Source organism: Heptranchias perlo, chromosome 10 (genome assembly GCF_035084215.1).
Source record: "Heptranchias perlo isolate sHepPer1 chromosome 10, sHepPer1.hap1, whole genome shotgun sequence".
NCBI lineage: Eukaryota > Metazoa > Chordata > Chondrichthyes > Hexanchiformes > Hexanchidae > Heptranchias > Heptranchias perlo.
The window spans coordinates 6,317,091-6,334,912 of record NC_090334.1 but is presented as its reverse complement, the minus strand read 5'-3'; the positions used below and the strand labels follow the sequence as shown (position 1 = coordinate 6,334,912).

General features: G+C 43.3%; 1 protein-coding gene across 1 annotated transcript in view; it reads right to left on the bottom strand.

Moving 5' to 3' along the window:
• Window positions 1–17,822, bottom strand: part of capn3a (calpain 3a, (p94)) — a 214,451-nt gene that overhangs the window by 180,055 nt on the left and 16,574 nt on the right. The window contains exon 2 of the mRNA XM_067991181.1: window positions 2,216–2,285. Within this exon, the coding sequence (XP_067847282.1) occupies window positions 2,216–2,285 (70 nt within the window). The remainder of the gene's footprint in view (window positions 1–2,215; window positions 2,286–17,822) is intronic.

The window sequence follows — 17,822 nt, the reverse complement described above, 5'->3', positions numbered from 1 at the left end:
ACACCAGAAAAACTAGGTCTTTATGCGGCCAAGCAAGCGATCCTTAAAGGGATCGCTGCAAACCGCAACCAACAAGGTAAGTGTTTCAAATATACTTACCAGAACAATCAAACCACACAGGCTGCTTCCAGCCACTGATCGCGGTCCCGATCGTGACCTCAAACTCTCCCGATCATCGTGCCATCCTACCCGATCGAGGCCATTACCCTCCCGAGTCCGGCCACTAGACTCCCAATTCTGGCCTCTACACTCCTGATTCTGGCCGCTATCCTCCTGATTCCGGCTGGTACCCGCCCCCCCCGAGTCTGACCGTTATGCTCCTAATCCAGGCCACTACCCTCCCGATCCAGGCCACTGCCCTCCCAATTCCAGCCACTACTCGCCCCGATCGCCATTGACTACCACCCACCCTTTCCAGTCGCCCCCCTTCTTACAGTTGCCCCCCTTCCTGGTCTCCTTTAACGACTTACCTGAGGGCCGCTGCTGCTGTTGCAACAGTCTGATCTTCGAGTCCTCTTCTCTAGCGAGATGCCTGGGGACGCCCACTAGGTGTCCGCAGCTCGCCGGCACAATGATAATGAAGCCCGCGGACCAATATTACGTGCGCCTCAAGCCTATCTGTCCCTTTTTGGGTTCATGCAAATTTCTAGACTGGTATGTTTCAAAGTTGCATGTTACTGTGATTTCATTAGCTGGTTGCTAATTATATAGAAAGACAGAAATTCTCCCATTATTCGTGAAGAGGAATTTCATGTTACTAGTTCCTAGTAATTCACCAGAACTGGTTAGTAACCTGCATATGAATAGGTTTCCTAGCACTAGCCACTGGGTCCCTTAACTGTTCATGGCATGCTGAAATGAAGGTTCAAATAACAAGGAGTACAAGTGAAAAGTGAAAGAGCTCGAAGGAAGAAGAGAATTCAGACAGAATGTTTTTCTTCAAAGGATAATAGTCTTATAGAAGGGAAAGCTATTGAAACAGAGAACATCAGTGGGTTCAGGAAACATTTAGATGCATTTCTGAAGAGGAAGTGTTGAGGAATATGGTGAGAAAGGGGAACGTAGGAACGATCTAAAAAAAGTGGTGCTTTTTTCGGGCCTAATGGCCTCTTTCTCATTCTAATGGGAACTAATCACAAGGATCCCAATTAGAGCTCAGCAGGAAAAGAACCCCTTAAGAAGCCAACTGTCTAGTAATCTTGAGTGCTAATCTCACCAACCCACATAAAAAGGCCCGTTTCATGGATACTGAAATGTTCTTTGTTGCTTAGGAGGTGTTGGCTAGGAGAAGGGAGATGTTTTCAGGATAGGAATACTCCCTCCCCCTTCCCAATTCCACAAGCCAGGAAGAAAGCTTGGGAGAAGATCAGCCAGACAAAATCCACTTCCATCTTTTAAGGACTCTAGGAGAAGGGGAAGAATTAGTTCCACAAAGTCATGAAGATCACACAGCAAAAACTCAGCCTTCATCACAATGTGAGGAGGACTGCAATTGGTGGGCCACAAGAATGAAAGGACCTTAGGGGACCTGAGTCTGCCATATAGAGACTGAGGCTAAAACGGTCACATCGGTCAATGAATCAGTAAGTGTCTTCCTTTCCATCTGATGTTTTGTACGACAGCTTAATAATACTGTTATCTGTAATCGATTGATTTAAGTACGTAATTACCTGCCTTTCAGTTCCTACATATGAATAATGCGCACCTTTAACATAACTGGTTATCTTTGTGATGTCTAACTATCATTTGCATTTTTTTCTGTCTCTACAGAAATACTTGGTTTTTACGCATGGGAACCATAGAGAGAAGGTATCCCAATCTGGCCGATATAGCCATTTTTGATTGTATCTGTTGTCCCCACGTTGGTAGAGGAAGGCTTTCCTTCTCACTAGATCTCTTTATACTTTCAGGCAGTATTATTCTTTTTAGTGCACCTCATATGCTCCCCGCGTATGAATACCCTACTTTTGAGTGGTGACTGGTTGGCACATTCAGTCCCTGATAGTACCAACTAGAGACTAGAAAGTACTGCTAGTGATATTAGCTGAGACAGTCTCAATATATTCCTATGATATTCTTCTGTTTACTATTCTAACCAAGTTCTTAACCAGTTTAATTTAAAATAACAGATGAATGATGTTGTAGAAGCCATTGAGTGTGGGTCCCATATTGTCTCCCAAGTAATTTCTATGCTTAGAAAAGTTAAAGAGCTTACCCAAATCTCCTTGACAGATATCAGTTCTTGAGGCTCCGCCAATGATGAACTTTGGATTCTCACAGATTTCCTGGCAACAAAACAAAACGCAATTAGCTGGGCCTGTCAGCAACTAAAAATAAGAATATAAGAAATAGGAGCAGTAGGCCATAGAGCCCCTCGAGCCTGCTCCGCCTTCAATAAGATTATGGATGATCTTCTCCTCAACTCCACTTTCCCACCCGATCCCCATATCCCTTGATTCCCTTCGAGTCCAAATGTCAATCGATCTCAGTCTTGAATGTACTCAATGACTGAGCATCCACAGCCCTCTGGGGTAGGGAATTCCAAAGATTCACAACCCTCTGAGTGAAGAAATTTTTCCTCATCTCAGTCCTATATGGCCGACCCCTTATCTTGAGATTATGACCCCTAGTTCTAGACTCTCCAGCCACGGAAACATCCTTTCATTATCTACCCTTCAAGCCCTCTAAGCATTTTATATGTTTCAATGAGATCACCTCTCATTCTTCTAAACTCCAGAGAATATAGGCCCATTCTACTCAATCTCTCATCCCAGGAATCAATCTAGTGAACATTCATCGCACCCCCTAAAACAAGTATATCCTTCCTTAGGTAAGGAGACCAAAACTGTTCAGAGTACTCCAGGTGTGGTCTCACCAGAGCCTTGTACAATTGTAGCAAGACCTCCTTACTTTTGTACTCCAACCAATATATTTTACTCCAAACAAAATATTTTCTTAACTCAAACACTTCGCTCTGCACTCTGGCAAAATATGCATCCATATTAATAACATGGCCACCAAATTACTTTCTCCGGTTCTTTACACTATTTCCTTGAGGCTGAGGCACACATTTAGGTCTTATTGGCATTGGCCTTAGAGTCATCAAGTAGAGCAATATGATTGGTGTTATCGATGAATGCCACTCGTGTTATAGAATAGACTAATAACTTTGTTGTCACTAATGAAACTAATACCACTGGAATCAGTGACTGAACCAATACTATTGGTGATACCATGTAGATGAATATCACTGATGCTACCAAACAGACCAACGCTGTTGTACTCAACAGACAATTTCCATTGGTCTCATCAAACAAATTCATATGGTCATCAAATAGTTGAATGTGTGCCCATTAAAGGAAACCCTATAATTAGCCAGTATTCAGTAATTTAGCAATGACCATGAACTAGAAATGATAAACCAAAGTCAGACCCAAAAATAAATCCATGGTTGAGAATGTGCTTGAGGCGACCACCTGAAGTCTCAGCTGGATTCGTACCCAGGTCTGTGATGTGACAGGAAAGTATTTTACCCCAATACGTACCCCAACCCACTTCTGTTAAAATAAAAATACAAGTTTCACCAAACATTAACAAGTCCTGGCCATAATTAGCAATGAGTATAAAGTTCAAATTAATGCTGGACTGTGGCACATAGAATGAGGGAATTGCAGGCTCTTGTGCGCATTAAAACTTTCCTCATGCATCTTTGTGTCTCCATGTGATAATCTGAATTATCTAAAATATGGACTTGAAAATCAATCGTATTTTGACATTGATTATGGTGGTTCTCAGTCAGGCTTAACAGGCAAATAAAAGTTTAAAATCTGTGAGAAATAATTCTGTGGTAATGGCAGCCTCCTGTTGAGATGTTACAATTGCACAGGTTGGTGAACTGACCCTAGGCCGATAGGTCACGGGCTCAAGGCTGGAGAAGGAAAAGGACAAAGTGGATGAGGGACAGTTAATGTGCTCAACAGAAGCCGAGCTCACGATGAACATGTTAGTCCAGCTTGTCCTTTACTTTCCTTATCCAAATTTTTAAGAATATTAGAATGTAAGTAAATATCAAACAACCAAAGCCATTCAGCCCATTGAGCACAGACCCTCCAGGTGCATTTATTTAATCTCTTGGGTAAATCACCATAATCTGTAACCTCAATCCTCCATCACCATCAAGCCAGATGACCAACCCTGGTTCAATGAGGAGTGTAGAAGAGCATGCTGAGAGCAGCAAAATGAGGTGCCAACGTGGTGAAGCAACAAAACAAAACTATAAGCATGCTAAACATCAGAAGAGGCATGCTATAGACAGAGCTAAGCGATCCCACAACTAATGGATTAGGTCAAAGCTCTGCAGTCCTGCCACATCCAGTCATGAATGGTGATGGACAATTAAGCAACTAATGGGAGGAGGAGGCTCCGTGACCATCCCTATCCTCAATGGTGCGAATAACAAGGCTGAAATGTGCACAGTTCTGGTCTCCATATTATAGTAAGGATATAAAGGCTTTGGAGAGGGTGCAAAAAAGATTCACAAGGATGATACCAGAATTGAGAGGATACCCTTATCAGGAAAGGCTGAACAGGCTGGGGCTCTTTTCTCTAGAAAAGAGAAGTCTGAGGGGTGACTGATAGAGGTCTTTAAGAAGACAATAGCATTTGATAGGGTAGACGTGGAGAAAATGTTTTCACTTGTAGGGAGTCCAAAACTAGAGGTAATAAATGTAAAATAGTTGCTAATAAATCTAATAGGGAATTCAGGAGAAACTACTTTAACCAAAGAGTAGTGAGAATGTGGAACAAGCTACCACAAGGAGTAGTTGAGGCAAATAGCATTGATGCATTTAAGGGGAAGCTAGATAAGCACACAATGGAGAAAGGAATAGAAAGGTATGCTGATAGGGTTAGATGAAGTAGGGAGGGAGGAGGCTCGTGTGGAGCATAAACACCACCATAGACAGTTGGGCCAAATGGCCAGTTTCTGTGCTGTAGTTTTGATTAACTCGATGTAATAATCATCTTCAGCTAGAAGTGGTGAGTGGATGATCCTTCTCGGCCTCCTCCTGAGGTCCCCAGCATTACAGATGGCCGACTTCAGCCAATTCGATTCACTCCACGTGACGTCAAGAAATGGCCGAGTACACTGGACACAGCAAAGGCTATGGGCTCCAACCATATCCCGTGCTGAAGACCTGTGCTCCACAACTAGCCGTGTCCTTACCTAAACTGCTCCAGTACAGCTACAACACTGGCATCTACTCAACGCTGTGGAAAATTGCCCAGATATGACCTGTCCACAAAAAGCACAAATCCAACCCGGCCAATTACTGCCCCGTCAGCCTACTCCCAAACGTCAGCAAAGTGTTGGAAGATATCGTCAACAGTGCAATCAAGGGGTACTTGTTCACCAATAACCTGCTCACTGATGCTCAGAGAGAAACATTCAGCTCCAGACCTCATTACAGCCAAACATGGACACAAGCTGAATTCCAGAGGTGAAATGAGAGTGATTGCCCTTGACATCAAGGCAGCATTCGACTGAGTGTGGCACCAAGGTGCCCTAGTAAAACTGAAATCAAATGGGATTAAGGGCAGTCATACCTAGCACAAAGATGGTTGTGGTTGTTGGAGGCCAATCATCTCAGCCCTAGGACATTGCGGCAGGAGTTCCTCAGAGCAGTGTCCTAGGCCCAATTCTCTTCAGCTGCTTCATTAATTACCATCCCTCCATCATAAGGTCAGAAGTGGGACTGTTTGCTAATGATTGCACAATGTTCAGTTCCATTCGCAATTCCTCAGATAATGAAGCAGTCCGTGCCCGCATGCAGCAAGACCTGGACAACATCCAGGCTTCAGCTGAAAAGTGGCAAGTAACATTCATGCCAGACAAGTGCCAGGCAATGACCATCTCCAAAAAAACAGAGCATAACCACCTCCCCAATACATTCAGTGGCATTACCATGCCAAGCCCCTCACCCTCAACATCCTGGGGATTACCATTACCAGAAACTCAACTGGACCAGCCAGTTCATAAATGCCATGGCTACTAGAGCAGGTCAGAGGCTGGGTATTCTGCGGCGAGTGGCTCCCTTCCTGATTCCTTTCCACCATCTACAAGGCACAAGTCAGGAGTGTGATGGAATACTCTCCACTTGCCTGGGTGAGCGCTGTTCCAACAACACTCAAGAAGCTCAACACCATCCAGGACAAAGCAATCCGCTTGATTGGCACCCCATCCACCACCTTAAACATCCATTCCCTCCACCACCGGCGCACTGTGGCTGCAGTGTGTACTATCTACAGGATGCACTGCAGCAACTCACCAAGTCTTCTTCAACAGCACCTCCCAAACCCTGAACCTCCACCACTCAGCAGCATATTGGCAGCAGCTGCATGGGAATACGATTACCTCCAAGTTCCCCTCCAAGTCACACACCATCCTGACTTGGCCATGTATTGATGTTCCTTGTTCGTCACTGGGTCAAAATCCTTGAACTCCCTACCTAACAGCATTGTGGGAGTACCTTCACTACACGGACTGCAGCGGTTCAAGAAGGCGGCTCATCACCACCTTTTCAAGAGCAATGGGCAATAAATATCAGCCTTGCCAGTGATGCCCACATCCCGAGAACAAATAATTTTTAAAAAGCTACACTGTCCAACATTACAATTTACGCTAGCACAGTAGAGTCTTACCAAAGAATGTGATGCATGCTACAGCATCACTGAAAACTGAGATATATGGTATGGTCTCACTGAAGAATGGAACGCATGGTACAATTGCACCGACAAATGAGGCATAGTGGAATGATACTGAAGAACGAGGTGTACTGTAGTGTCAATGAAGGATGAGGCTCATGGTGCAGTCTCACTGAAGAACAATGCTCACAACAGTCATACTGAAGAATGAGTTGCAGAATACAGTATCACTGAAGAACGAGGCTAAGAGTATAGTCTTGCAGAGTACAATCTTCCAAAACTCTCTTGATTCAGGAATTGTCCCCTTGGATTGGAAAACTGCCAATGTCACTCCACTATTTAAGAAGGGTGGGAGAGAGAAACCGGGAAATTATAGGCCTATTAGTCTAACGTCAGTTGTGGGGAAGTTACTGGAATCTATTATTAGGGACGGAGTGACTGAGCATTTGGACAAATATGAGCTGATCAGAGAGAGCCAGCATGGATTTGTAAGGAGATTACTAACACGGTAGATAAGGGAGTGTCTATTGGATGTTGTTTAAATGGACTTCCAGAAGGCATTCGACAAGGTTGCACACAAGCGACTGTTAGCAAAAATGAAAACTCAGAATTAGAGGCAACCGATTGACATAGGTAGGAAATTGGTTAAGAGAATAGGGATAATGGGTATGTACTCAAATTGACAAGATGTGACTAGTGGTGTCCCCCAGGGATCTGTACTGGGGCCTCAGCTTTTTACTATATTTATCAATGATTTGGATGAAGGAATGGAGAGGTGTGTATCCAAGTTTGCTGATTGCACTAAGTTAGGTGGCACAATAAATAGTGTAGATGGGAGCAGAAAGAATATTGAAGTCAATGGGAATCAGGGGGAAATCTCTCCAGTGGCAGGAGTCATACCTAGCACAAAGGAAGATGGTAGTGGTTGTTGGAAGCCAATCATCTCAGCCCCAGGACATTGCTGCAGGAGTTCCTCAGGGCAGTATCCTAGGCCCAACCATCTTCAGCTGTTTCATCAATGACCTTCCCTCCATCATAAGGTCAGAGATGGGGATGTTCACTGATGATTGCACAGTGTTCAGTTCCATTCGCAACCCCTCAGATAATGAAGCAGTCCGTGCCTGCAAGCAGCAAGACCTGGACAACATCCAGGATTGGGCTGATATGTGGCAAGTAGCATTCGCACCAGACAAGTGCCAGGCAATGACCATCGCAAACAAGAGAGAGTCTAACCACCTCCCCTTGACATTCAATGTCATTACCATCGCCGATTCCCCCACCATCAACATCTTGTGGGTCACCATTGACCAGAAACTTAACTGGACCAGCCATATAAATACTGTGGCTACAAGAGCAGGTCAGAGGCTGGGTATTCTGCAGCGAGTGACTCACTTCCTGACTCCCCAAATCCTTTCCACCATCTACAAGGCACAAGTCAGGAGTGTGATGGAATACTCTCCACTTGCCTGGATGAGTGCAGCTCCAACAACACTCAAGAAGCTCGATACCATCCAGGACAAAGCAGCCCGCTTGATTGGCACCCCATCCACCACACTAAACATTCACTCGCTTCACCACCGACGCACCATGGCTGCAGTGTGTACCATCCACAGGATGCACTGCAGCAACTCGCCAAGGCTTCTTCGACAGCACCTCCCAAACCCGTGACCTCTACCATCTAGAAGGACAAGGGCAGCAGGCACATGGGAACAACACCACCTGCACGTTCCCCTCCAAGTCACACACCATCCCGACTTGGAAATATATCGCCGTTCCTTCATTGTCGCTGGGTCAAAATCCTGGAACTCCCTTCCTAACAGCACTGTGGGAGAACCTTCACCACACGGACTGCAGCGGTTCAAGAAGGCGGCTCACCACCATCTTCTCAAGGGCAATTAGGGATGGGCAATAAATGTTGGCCTTGCCAGCAACGCTCACATCCCATGAATGAATAATAAAAAAAAGAAAGTTGCAAAGGGACATTGATAGATTAAGTGAGTGGGCAAAACTGTGGCAGATTGAATTCATTGTGGGAAAGTGTGAGGTCATCCACTTTGGACCTAAGAAAGATAGATCAGAGTATTTTCTAAATGGTGAGAAGCTAGGAACTGTGGAGGATCAGAAAGATTTAGGGGTCCATGTACAGAAATCATTAAAAGCTAATGGACAGGTACAAAAAAAAATTGAAAAGGCTAATGGAATATTGGTCTTCATCTCAAGAGGGCTGGAATACAAAGGGATGGAAGTTAAATTGCAATTATATAAAGCTCGGGTTAGATCCCATCTGGACTACTGCATTCAGTTCTGGGCACTGCACCTCAGGAAGGATATATTGGCCATGGATGGGGTGTAGCGCAGATTCACCAGAATGATACCGGAGCTAAAAGGGTTAAATTCTGAGGACAAGTTGCATAGACAAGGCTTGTATTCCCCTTGAATATGGAAGATTAAGGGATGATCTAATTGAGGTGTTTAAGATGATTAAATGAGTTGAAAGGGTAGATAGAGAGAAATTATCTCCTCTAGTGGGGGACTCCAGAACAAAAGGGCATAACCTTAATATTAGAACTAGGCTGTTCAGAGGTGATGTCAGGAAGCACAAAGGGTAGTGGAAATTTGGAACTCGCTCCCTCAAAAAGCTGTTGAGACTGGGGGTCAATTGAAAACATAAAAACTGAGATAGATTTTTATTAGGTAAGGATATTAAGGGTTTACAGAACCGAGGCGGGTAAATGGAATTTAGCTACTGATCAGCTATGAACTAATTGAATGGCAGAACAGGCTCAAGGGGCCTGTTCCTATGATTCTATGTTCCTACCCGAGGTCCTCCATAGAAAGAAACAGAGAATTTGCATTTTTAAAGCACCTTTCACATCCTCATGACACCCCAACGCACTTCACTGCCAATTAATTACTTTTGAAGTGTAGTCAGTTTTGTGATGTAGGCAAACATGGCACATCCAATTTGAGCACAGCAAGGTCCCACAGCAGCAATGAGATAAATGACCAGATATTCTGTTTTAGTGATGTTGTTTGAAGGATAAATATTGGCTAGGACACCGTCTATTACTCACCTCTGTGGAATGAAGGAATGTATTTACCAGTTGAGTGCTGGTCCTGTGTGAAAGTTGAATGTGTTTATTTTAAATCACCCTGTGCATATCATTAATGGAGGTGGTGTTAAAGGTGTTAAAAATGCACACAGAGGGACTTAGGATGAGCACAGTAAGTGTTCATATAGGACAGCTCACTATGTTAAATGGAATTCCACAAGTAAATGTGTCAGCCTTAACTCTCTGTTCAGCATAGAATATTAATTCCAAGCACCGTCCATGCTTGGGGGAGTCAAAGAACTCAGCAGAGCTGCACCTCATTCCATCACCACAAGCAGATGACATTATTACATTTTTGTAACTTGACAAAGATTTTCTTTAACAATGTAATTGCAGCTTTCCACACATCTGTCCCTTCAAATCTGACAATCCCAGCCCTTCGACTGTGCTTTAATTGTAAATAAGAAGCACCAGGTTTCCAGAGTACCTTTCCAACACAGTGTTGTAACCAAGTACTTCGGTCACAGGCACACTACGTGCGCTTTGACTTATGTTTGACTGTTTTAACAGTGTACTGGCGGGAAGAGTGTGGAGATAAGAGGCTGCAGTGGTTAATGGAATTCCATCATCAAGTGTGTCTGCCATAAGTTACTTTTATTAATAAATTTAAATAAAAACAAACTTAGGAAATGAGAAAGTGAAATCAACATTGCAGAAATTTATACCACACTAGATATAGCTAATATCTGCTGCAATAGTAACCTGTCCCAGGAACTTGACCAAACGCCACTCATAATACACTCCTGGGGACCCCAGCAAATATTAATGCACTCCTAGGATCTCAGTAAATATTAATACACTCCCAGGGACTCCTGTAAATATTAATACACTCCCAGGGACCCCTGTAAATAATATTACACTCCTAGGGACCCCTGTAAATAATAATACACTCCCAGGGACCCCTGTAAATATTAATACATTCCAGGGACCCCAGTAAATAATGATACACTCCCAGGTTCCCCTGTAAATAATAATATACTCCCAGGGATCCCAGTAAATAATAATACACTCCCAGGGATCCCTGTAAATGATAATACACTCCCAGGGATCTCTGTAAATAATATTACACTCCAGGGGACCCCAGTAAATAATAATACACCCCCAGGGACCCCTGTAAATAATAATATACTCCCAGGGACCCCAGTAAATAATGATACACTCCCAGGGATCCCTGTAAATGATAATACACTCCCAGGGACCCCAGTAAATAATAATACACTCCCAGGGACCCCAGTAAATAATGATACACTCCCAGGGACCCTTTTAAATATTAATACACTCCCAGGGACCCCAGTAAATAATAATACACTCCCAGGGACCCTTTTAAATATTAATACACTCCCAGGGACCCCTGTAAATAATAATTTATACCACACTAGATATAGCTAATATCTGCTGCAATAGTAACCTGTCCCAGGAACCTGACCAAACGCCACTCATAATACACTCCCGGGGACCCCAGCAAATATTAATGCACTCCCAGGATCCCAGTAAATATTAATACACTCCCTGTAAATAATAATACACTCCCAGGGATCTCTGTAAATAATAATACACTCCCAGGGACCCCAGTAAATAATAATACACCCCCAGGGACCCCTGTAAATAATAATACACTCCCAGGTTCCCCTGTAAATAATAATATTCACCCAGGGACCCCTCTAAATAATAATACACCCCCAGGGACCCCTGTAAATAATAATACACTCCCAGGTTCCCCTGTAAATAATAATATTCTCCCAGGGACCCCTCTAAATAATAATATACTCCCAGGGACCCCAGTAAGTAATAATACACTCCAGGGGACCCTGTAAATAATAATATACTCCCAGGGTCCCCAGTAAATAATAATACACTCCAGGGGACCCTGTAAATAATAATACACTCCCAGGGTCCCCTGTAAATAATAATACACTCCAGGGGACCCTGTAAATAATAATCCACTCCCAGGGACCCCTGTAAATAATAATACACCCCCAGGGTCCCCTGTAAATAATAATACACTCCCAGGGACCCCTGTAAATAATAATACACTCCCAGGGTCCCCTGTAAATAATAATACACTCCCAGGGTCCCCTGTAAATAATAATACACTCCAGGGACCCCTGTAAATAATAATACACTCCCAGGGACCCCTGTAAATATTAATACACTCCCAGGGTCCCCTGTAAATTAATCCACTCCCAGGGATCTCTGTAAATATTAATATACTCCCAGGGTCTCAAATAAATAATAATACACTCCAAGGGACCCTTGTAAATATTAATATATTCCCGGGGCCCTTGTAAACAGAGAAACATAGAAAATAGAAGCAGGAGAAGGCCATTCGGCCCTTCGAGCCTGTTCCGCCATTCAATATGATCATGACTGATCATCTATCTCAATACCATATTCCCGCTCTCTCCCCATACCCCTTGATGCCTTCTGTGTCTAGAAATCTATCCAGCTCCTTCTTAAATATATTCAGTGACTTGGCCTCCACAGCCTTCTGTGGTAGAGAATTCCACAGGTTCACCACCTTCTGGGTGAAGAAATTTCTCCTCATCTCAGTCCTAAATGTCCTACCCCGTTTCCTGAGACTGTGGCCCCTTGTTCAGGACACCCCAGCCAGGGGAAACATCCTCCCTGCATCCAGACTGTCTAGCCCTGTCAGAATTTTATATGTTTCAATGAGATCCCCTCCCATTCGTCTAAAATTCTTCTACACTCCAGGGACCCTTGTAAATATTAATACACTCCCAGGGACCACTGTAAATAGTAATACACTCCCAGGGACCCTTGTAAATATTAATACATTCCCAGGGACCCCAGTAAATATTAATACACTCCCAGGGACCCCTGTAAATAGTAATACACTCCCAAGGACCCTTGTAAATATTAATACACTCCCAGGGACCCTTGTAAATATTAATACACTCCCAGGGACCCCTGTAAATATTAATACACTCCCAGGGACCCTTGTAAATATTAATACACTCCCAAGGACCCTTGTAAATATTAATACACTCCCAGGGACCCCTGTAAATAGTAATACACTCCCACGGACCCTTGTAAATATTAATACACTCCCACGGACCCTTGTAAATATTAATACACTCCAGGGACCCTTGTAAATATTAATACACTCCCAGGGACCCCTGTAAATATTAATACACTCCCAGGGACCCTTGTAAATATTAATACACTCCCAAGGACCCTTGTAAATATTAATACACTCCCAAGGACCCTTGTAAATATTAATACACTCCCAGGGACCCCTGTAAATATTAATACACTCCCAAGGACCCTTGTAAATATTAATGCACTCCCAGGGACCCCTGTAAATAGTAATACACTCCCACGGACCCTTGTAAATATTAATACACTCCCAGGGACCCTTGCAAATATTAATACACTCTCAGGGACTCTAGTAAATAGTAATACACTCCCAGGGACCCTTGTACATAATAATACACTCCCAGGGACCCTTGTAAATATTAATACGCTCCCAGGGACCTTTGTAAATATTAATACACTCTGGGGACCCTAGTAAATAATAATACACTCTGGGGACCCTAGTAATTATTAATACACTCCCAGGGTCCCCTGTAAATATTAATACACTCCCAGGGACCCCTGTAAATAATAATACACACTCCCAGGGACCCCTGTAAATAATAATACACTCCCAGGGACCCCAGTAAATAATAATACACTCCCAGGGACACTAGTAAATAATAATACACTCCCCGGGACTCTAGTAAATAATAATACGCTCCCAGGGACTCTAATAAATATTAATACACTCCCAGGGACTCTAGTAAATAATAATACACTCCCAGGGACCCCAGTAAATAATAATACACTCCCAGGGTCCCCTGTAAATAATAATACACTCCCAAGGACCCTTGTAAATATTAATACACTCCCAGGGACCCCTGTAAATAATAATACACTCCCAGGGTCCCCTGTAAATATTAATACACTCCAGGGGACCCCTGTAAATATTAATACACTCCCAGGGACCCCTGTAAATAATAATACACTCCCAGGGACCCCTGTAAATAATAATACACTCCCAGGGACCCCTGTAAATAATAATACACTCCCAGGGACCCCTGTAAATAATAATACACTCCCAGGGTCCCCTGTAAATATTAATACACTCCAGGGGACCCCTGTAAATAATAATACACTCCCAGGGTCCCCTGTAAATAATAATACACTCCCAAGGACCCTTGTAAATATTAATACACTCCCAGGGACCCCTGTAAATAATAATACACTCCCAGGGACCCCAGTAAATAATAATACACTCCCAGGGACCCCAGTAAATATTAATACACTCCCAGGGACCCCTGTAAATAATAATACACTCCCAGGGACCCCAGTAAATAATAATACACTCCCAGGGTCCCCTGTAAATAATAATACACCCCCAGGGACCCCAGTAAATAATAATACACTCCCAGGGTCCCCTGTAAATAATAATACACTCCCAAGGACCCTTGTAAATATTAATACACTCCCAGGGACCCCTGTAAATAATAATACACTCCCAGGGACCCAGTAAATAATAATACACTCCCAGGGACTCCAGTAAATATTAATACACTCCCAGGGGCTCTAGTAAATATTAATACACTCCCAGGGACCCCTGTAAATAATAATACACTCCCAGGGACCCCTGTAAATAATAATACACTCCCAGGGACCCCTGTAAATAATAATACACTCCCAGGGACCCCTGTAAATAATAATACACTCCCAGGGTCCCCTGTAAATATTAATACACTCCAGGGGACCCCTGTAAATAATAATACACTCCCAGGGTCCCCTGTAAATAATAATACACTCCCAAGGACCCTTGTAAATATTAATACACTCCCAGGGACCCCTGTAAATAATAATACACTCCCAGGGACCCCAGTAAATAATAATACACTCCCAGGGACCCCAGTAAATATTAATACACTCCCAGGGACCCCTGTAAATAATAATACACTCCCAGGGACCCCAGTAAATAATAATACACTCCCAGGGTCCCCTGTAAATAATAATACACCCCCAGGGACCCCAGTAAATAATAATACACTCCCAGGGTCCCCTGTAAATAATAATACACTCCCAAGGACCCTTGTAAATATTAATACACTCCCAGGGACCCCTGTAAATAATAATACACTCCCAGGGACCCAGTAAATAATAATACACTCCCAGGGACTCCAGTAAATATTAATACACTCCCAGGGGCTCTAGTAAATAATAATACACTCCCAGGGTCCCCTGTAAATAATAACACACTCCCAAGGACCCTTGTAAATATTAATACAATCCCAAGTCCACAGTAAATATTAATATTCTCCCAGGGTCCCCAGTAAATAATAATACACTCCCAGGTCCCAATAAATATTAATACACTCTGGGGACCCCAGTAAATAATAATACACTCCCAGGGACTCTAGTAAATATTATTACACTCCCAAGGGCTGTCATCATTTACAGTAACTGCGATTACTCCCACACTCACCCAGCTATCACAGTGCACAGACTGCCCTTCACTTGCAGTAACTGTGAGTACTCCCACCCTCACTCACTGGATTAGACAGGAGTCCTACTAGAAAACAGCTCCTGTTTATTTCCCCTACCTTTGGCCTTTTCCACACTATGTTCTTCACTTTTGTGGACTTTTGTCCTAGTTCTTTATACCCGAGGGACTCGGCCGTGGCTGGGAAACTATCATCTTCAAACAGAATCTTTTTCTGCAGGCACTCCTGTTTCAGTGTTGCAAATTCTTGGTCATAAAATTTGATGGGCTTGTGAATCGTTCCTTCCCCGTTTCGCCTCTGCCTCTCACGCATCAGGCGGTCACAGAAGTACCCTGATGCTGTGTAGGGCATGGCTTCTAGCAGAAGATGTTCACTGCAAGCTCTATCAGCAGGTAGAGTGCAAGCGAGGCAGCAATTCTCTCACCCAGGAGTGGGACTGGCAAGTGATATCAGTCGGCACGTTACAATACCTTCAGAAGTCACAAACTCCTGGCATAAATCCAGGCTGCTCATTCCTGATTGGACAGGTTTCAAACAACGTCACACCTTTGGAATAGAGCAAAAAAGCCGTTCTCCCTCAGGCCATTGGCTGAGATACAATGGAGAAAGAACAAAAACTACACACCGAGGGACTGCTGAATTACAACACTGAAAGAGGTTGCACGATAACATTGATGAAGAATAAGAGGAAAAAGAGATAAGCATGCTTTTTTTGTATCCAAAGAACTGAAAGAGGCCCAGTCTGCCTCAGCAAATGGCATTCAAGTTTAAAGCTCCACTCAATGGGCTGTGTGTGTGACACACTATAGGCTTTAATCCGATAGAGACACAGGCCCATTGATTGTTGGTCTTGTGGCCCTGGCTGGGATGGTGTTGAGCATGTGACCTCAGGTGATACTGTATTTCTCCCCCGTAATTCCAATCCACTTACCTCTCAATCTTTGGATAGAGTCAGAGGTTTGTGGGGGGGTTTATCAACTTTTCTCTCTTCTCAATGATTTACCCTATTACAATTCAGGCTTCTCCCAACACTCTATATTTGTGCTTACTGGAACAAGCCGGTTTCCATAGCAGGATTGCATCTCTTATTAACTGGAACCTGTTACACCTCATGCATGGAACGAGTGGGTCAGCATGCCACAGTACTAACAATACCCTTTATCTCAAACTATACATTGAACAGAGGTATGAGATGCTCACCATACCCCCTCCCCCTACCTCCCACTGCTGCTTGCTCCGAGGAAAAACCCCGTGCTGACATACCATACATTTCAGGCTAAACTACAAAATGCATTTATTGTAATATATAAATTAACAAAGAAGCAAAATAATTCAGCAAACTAACAGCAGTAGAGCACTTAACTTTCAATGGTACTTCATTTTCTGATGCCAAAATAACAAAGTGTTTCAAAATTTGAGGCCTTACTCAGAGCCTTTAACTCAGACTCGCATGACCATAACATGGGCTTAGCTACATGGAGTTTTGTCTCACTGCTACAATATACAGCTAAATGGTTGAAATAAGTGAACTAATCATTTAGCAAAATGCTGCAGAAAAGGTACCTGACCTGGGCAGTTTCTGACAAAAGTAGACCTCCCACAAAGGCAAGTGTCCTCGAAGAAGACCTAACTCTCAACAATTTGGTAATCACTATGAATTATTTCTATTACCCTGGTGGACAGCAAATGCAAAGCTATCTGAAAGACCTGCTAACTAGAGCTGCTTTTATCCTGACCTAAAATGATGTTAGTGGTGAGCAGCATCTGACATGTGGGTCTCTCACAGCTGTCTGCAACCTCAAAGTAAATCCTGCTAAATTTACTTTTGGACTGGAACCAGCTATGTGAGACTTACATATTGGAGGCCGATGATGCGAAAATGGGTCTTGCACGATATAAAAGCAGCTGAAGTCAGGCTCAAGACAAAGCCTAGTGGAATTTTATGTTTGGGCAAGCCACTTGTCTTGGTGCAATGCTATTGTTTGATAATCCATGGTGTGTTATCAAATGTCACACAGACTGGAGAGAATCTTTGTGCCATTAACATATACTCCAGACAGAATTGTGTATTCACTCTACACACAGGCTCTCAGGTCAAAAGGAGGATTGGAATCTCATGGCTTGCATTTGAAGTTTCCCAGTGCCTGGTCTAGCTAAAAATGCATACGAAAAGATATAATATAAAAATATTTTGTAACATGATTGTTATGTTTCAGTATTTCAGACTACTTCCATATACTACCTTGTTATATGTTACTATATACAACCTTGTTTATGCTACCATACACTAACTACTTTGTTATATGCTACCATATGCTACCTTGGTGTAATATATGTTAAAAATGCTACTACAGAGTTAAATTTAGCCCTCAAAGGGTTAAATTCACAGACCAGCAGGACTGGCAGGTATATATCATGTTGACGAGGGGTTGCCTGACCCAGCATATTGGACATGATGTGGAGATGCCGGTGATGGACT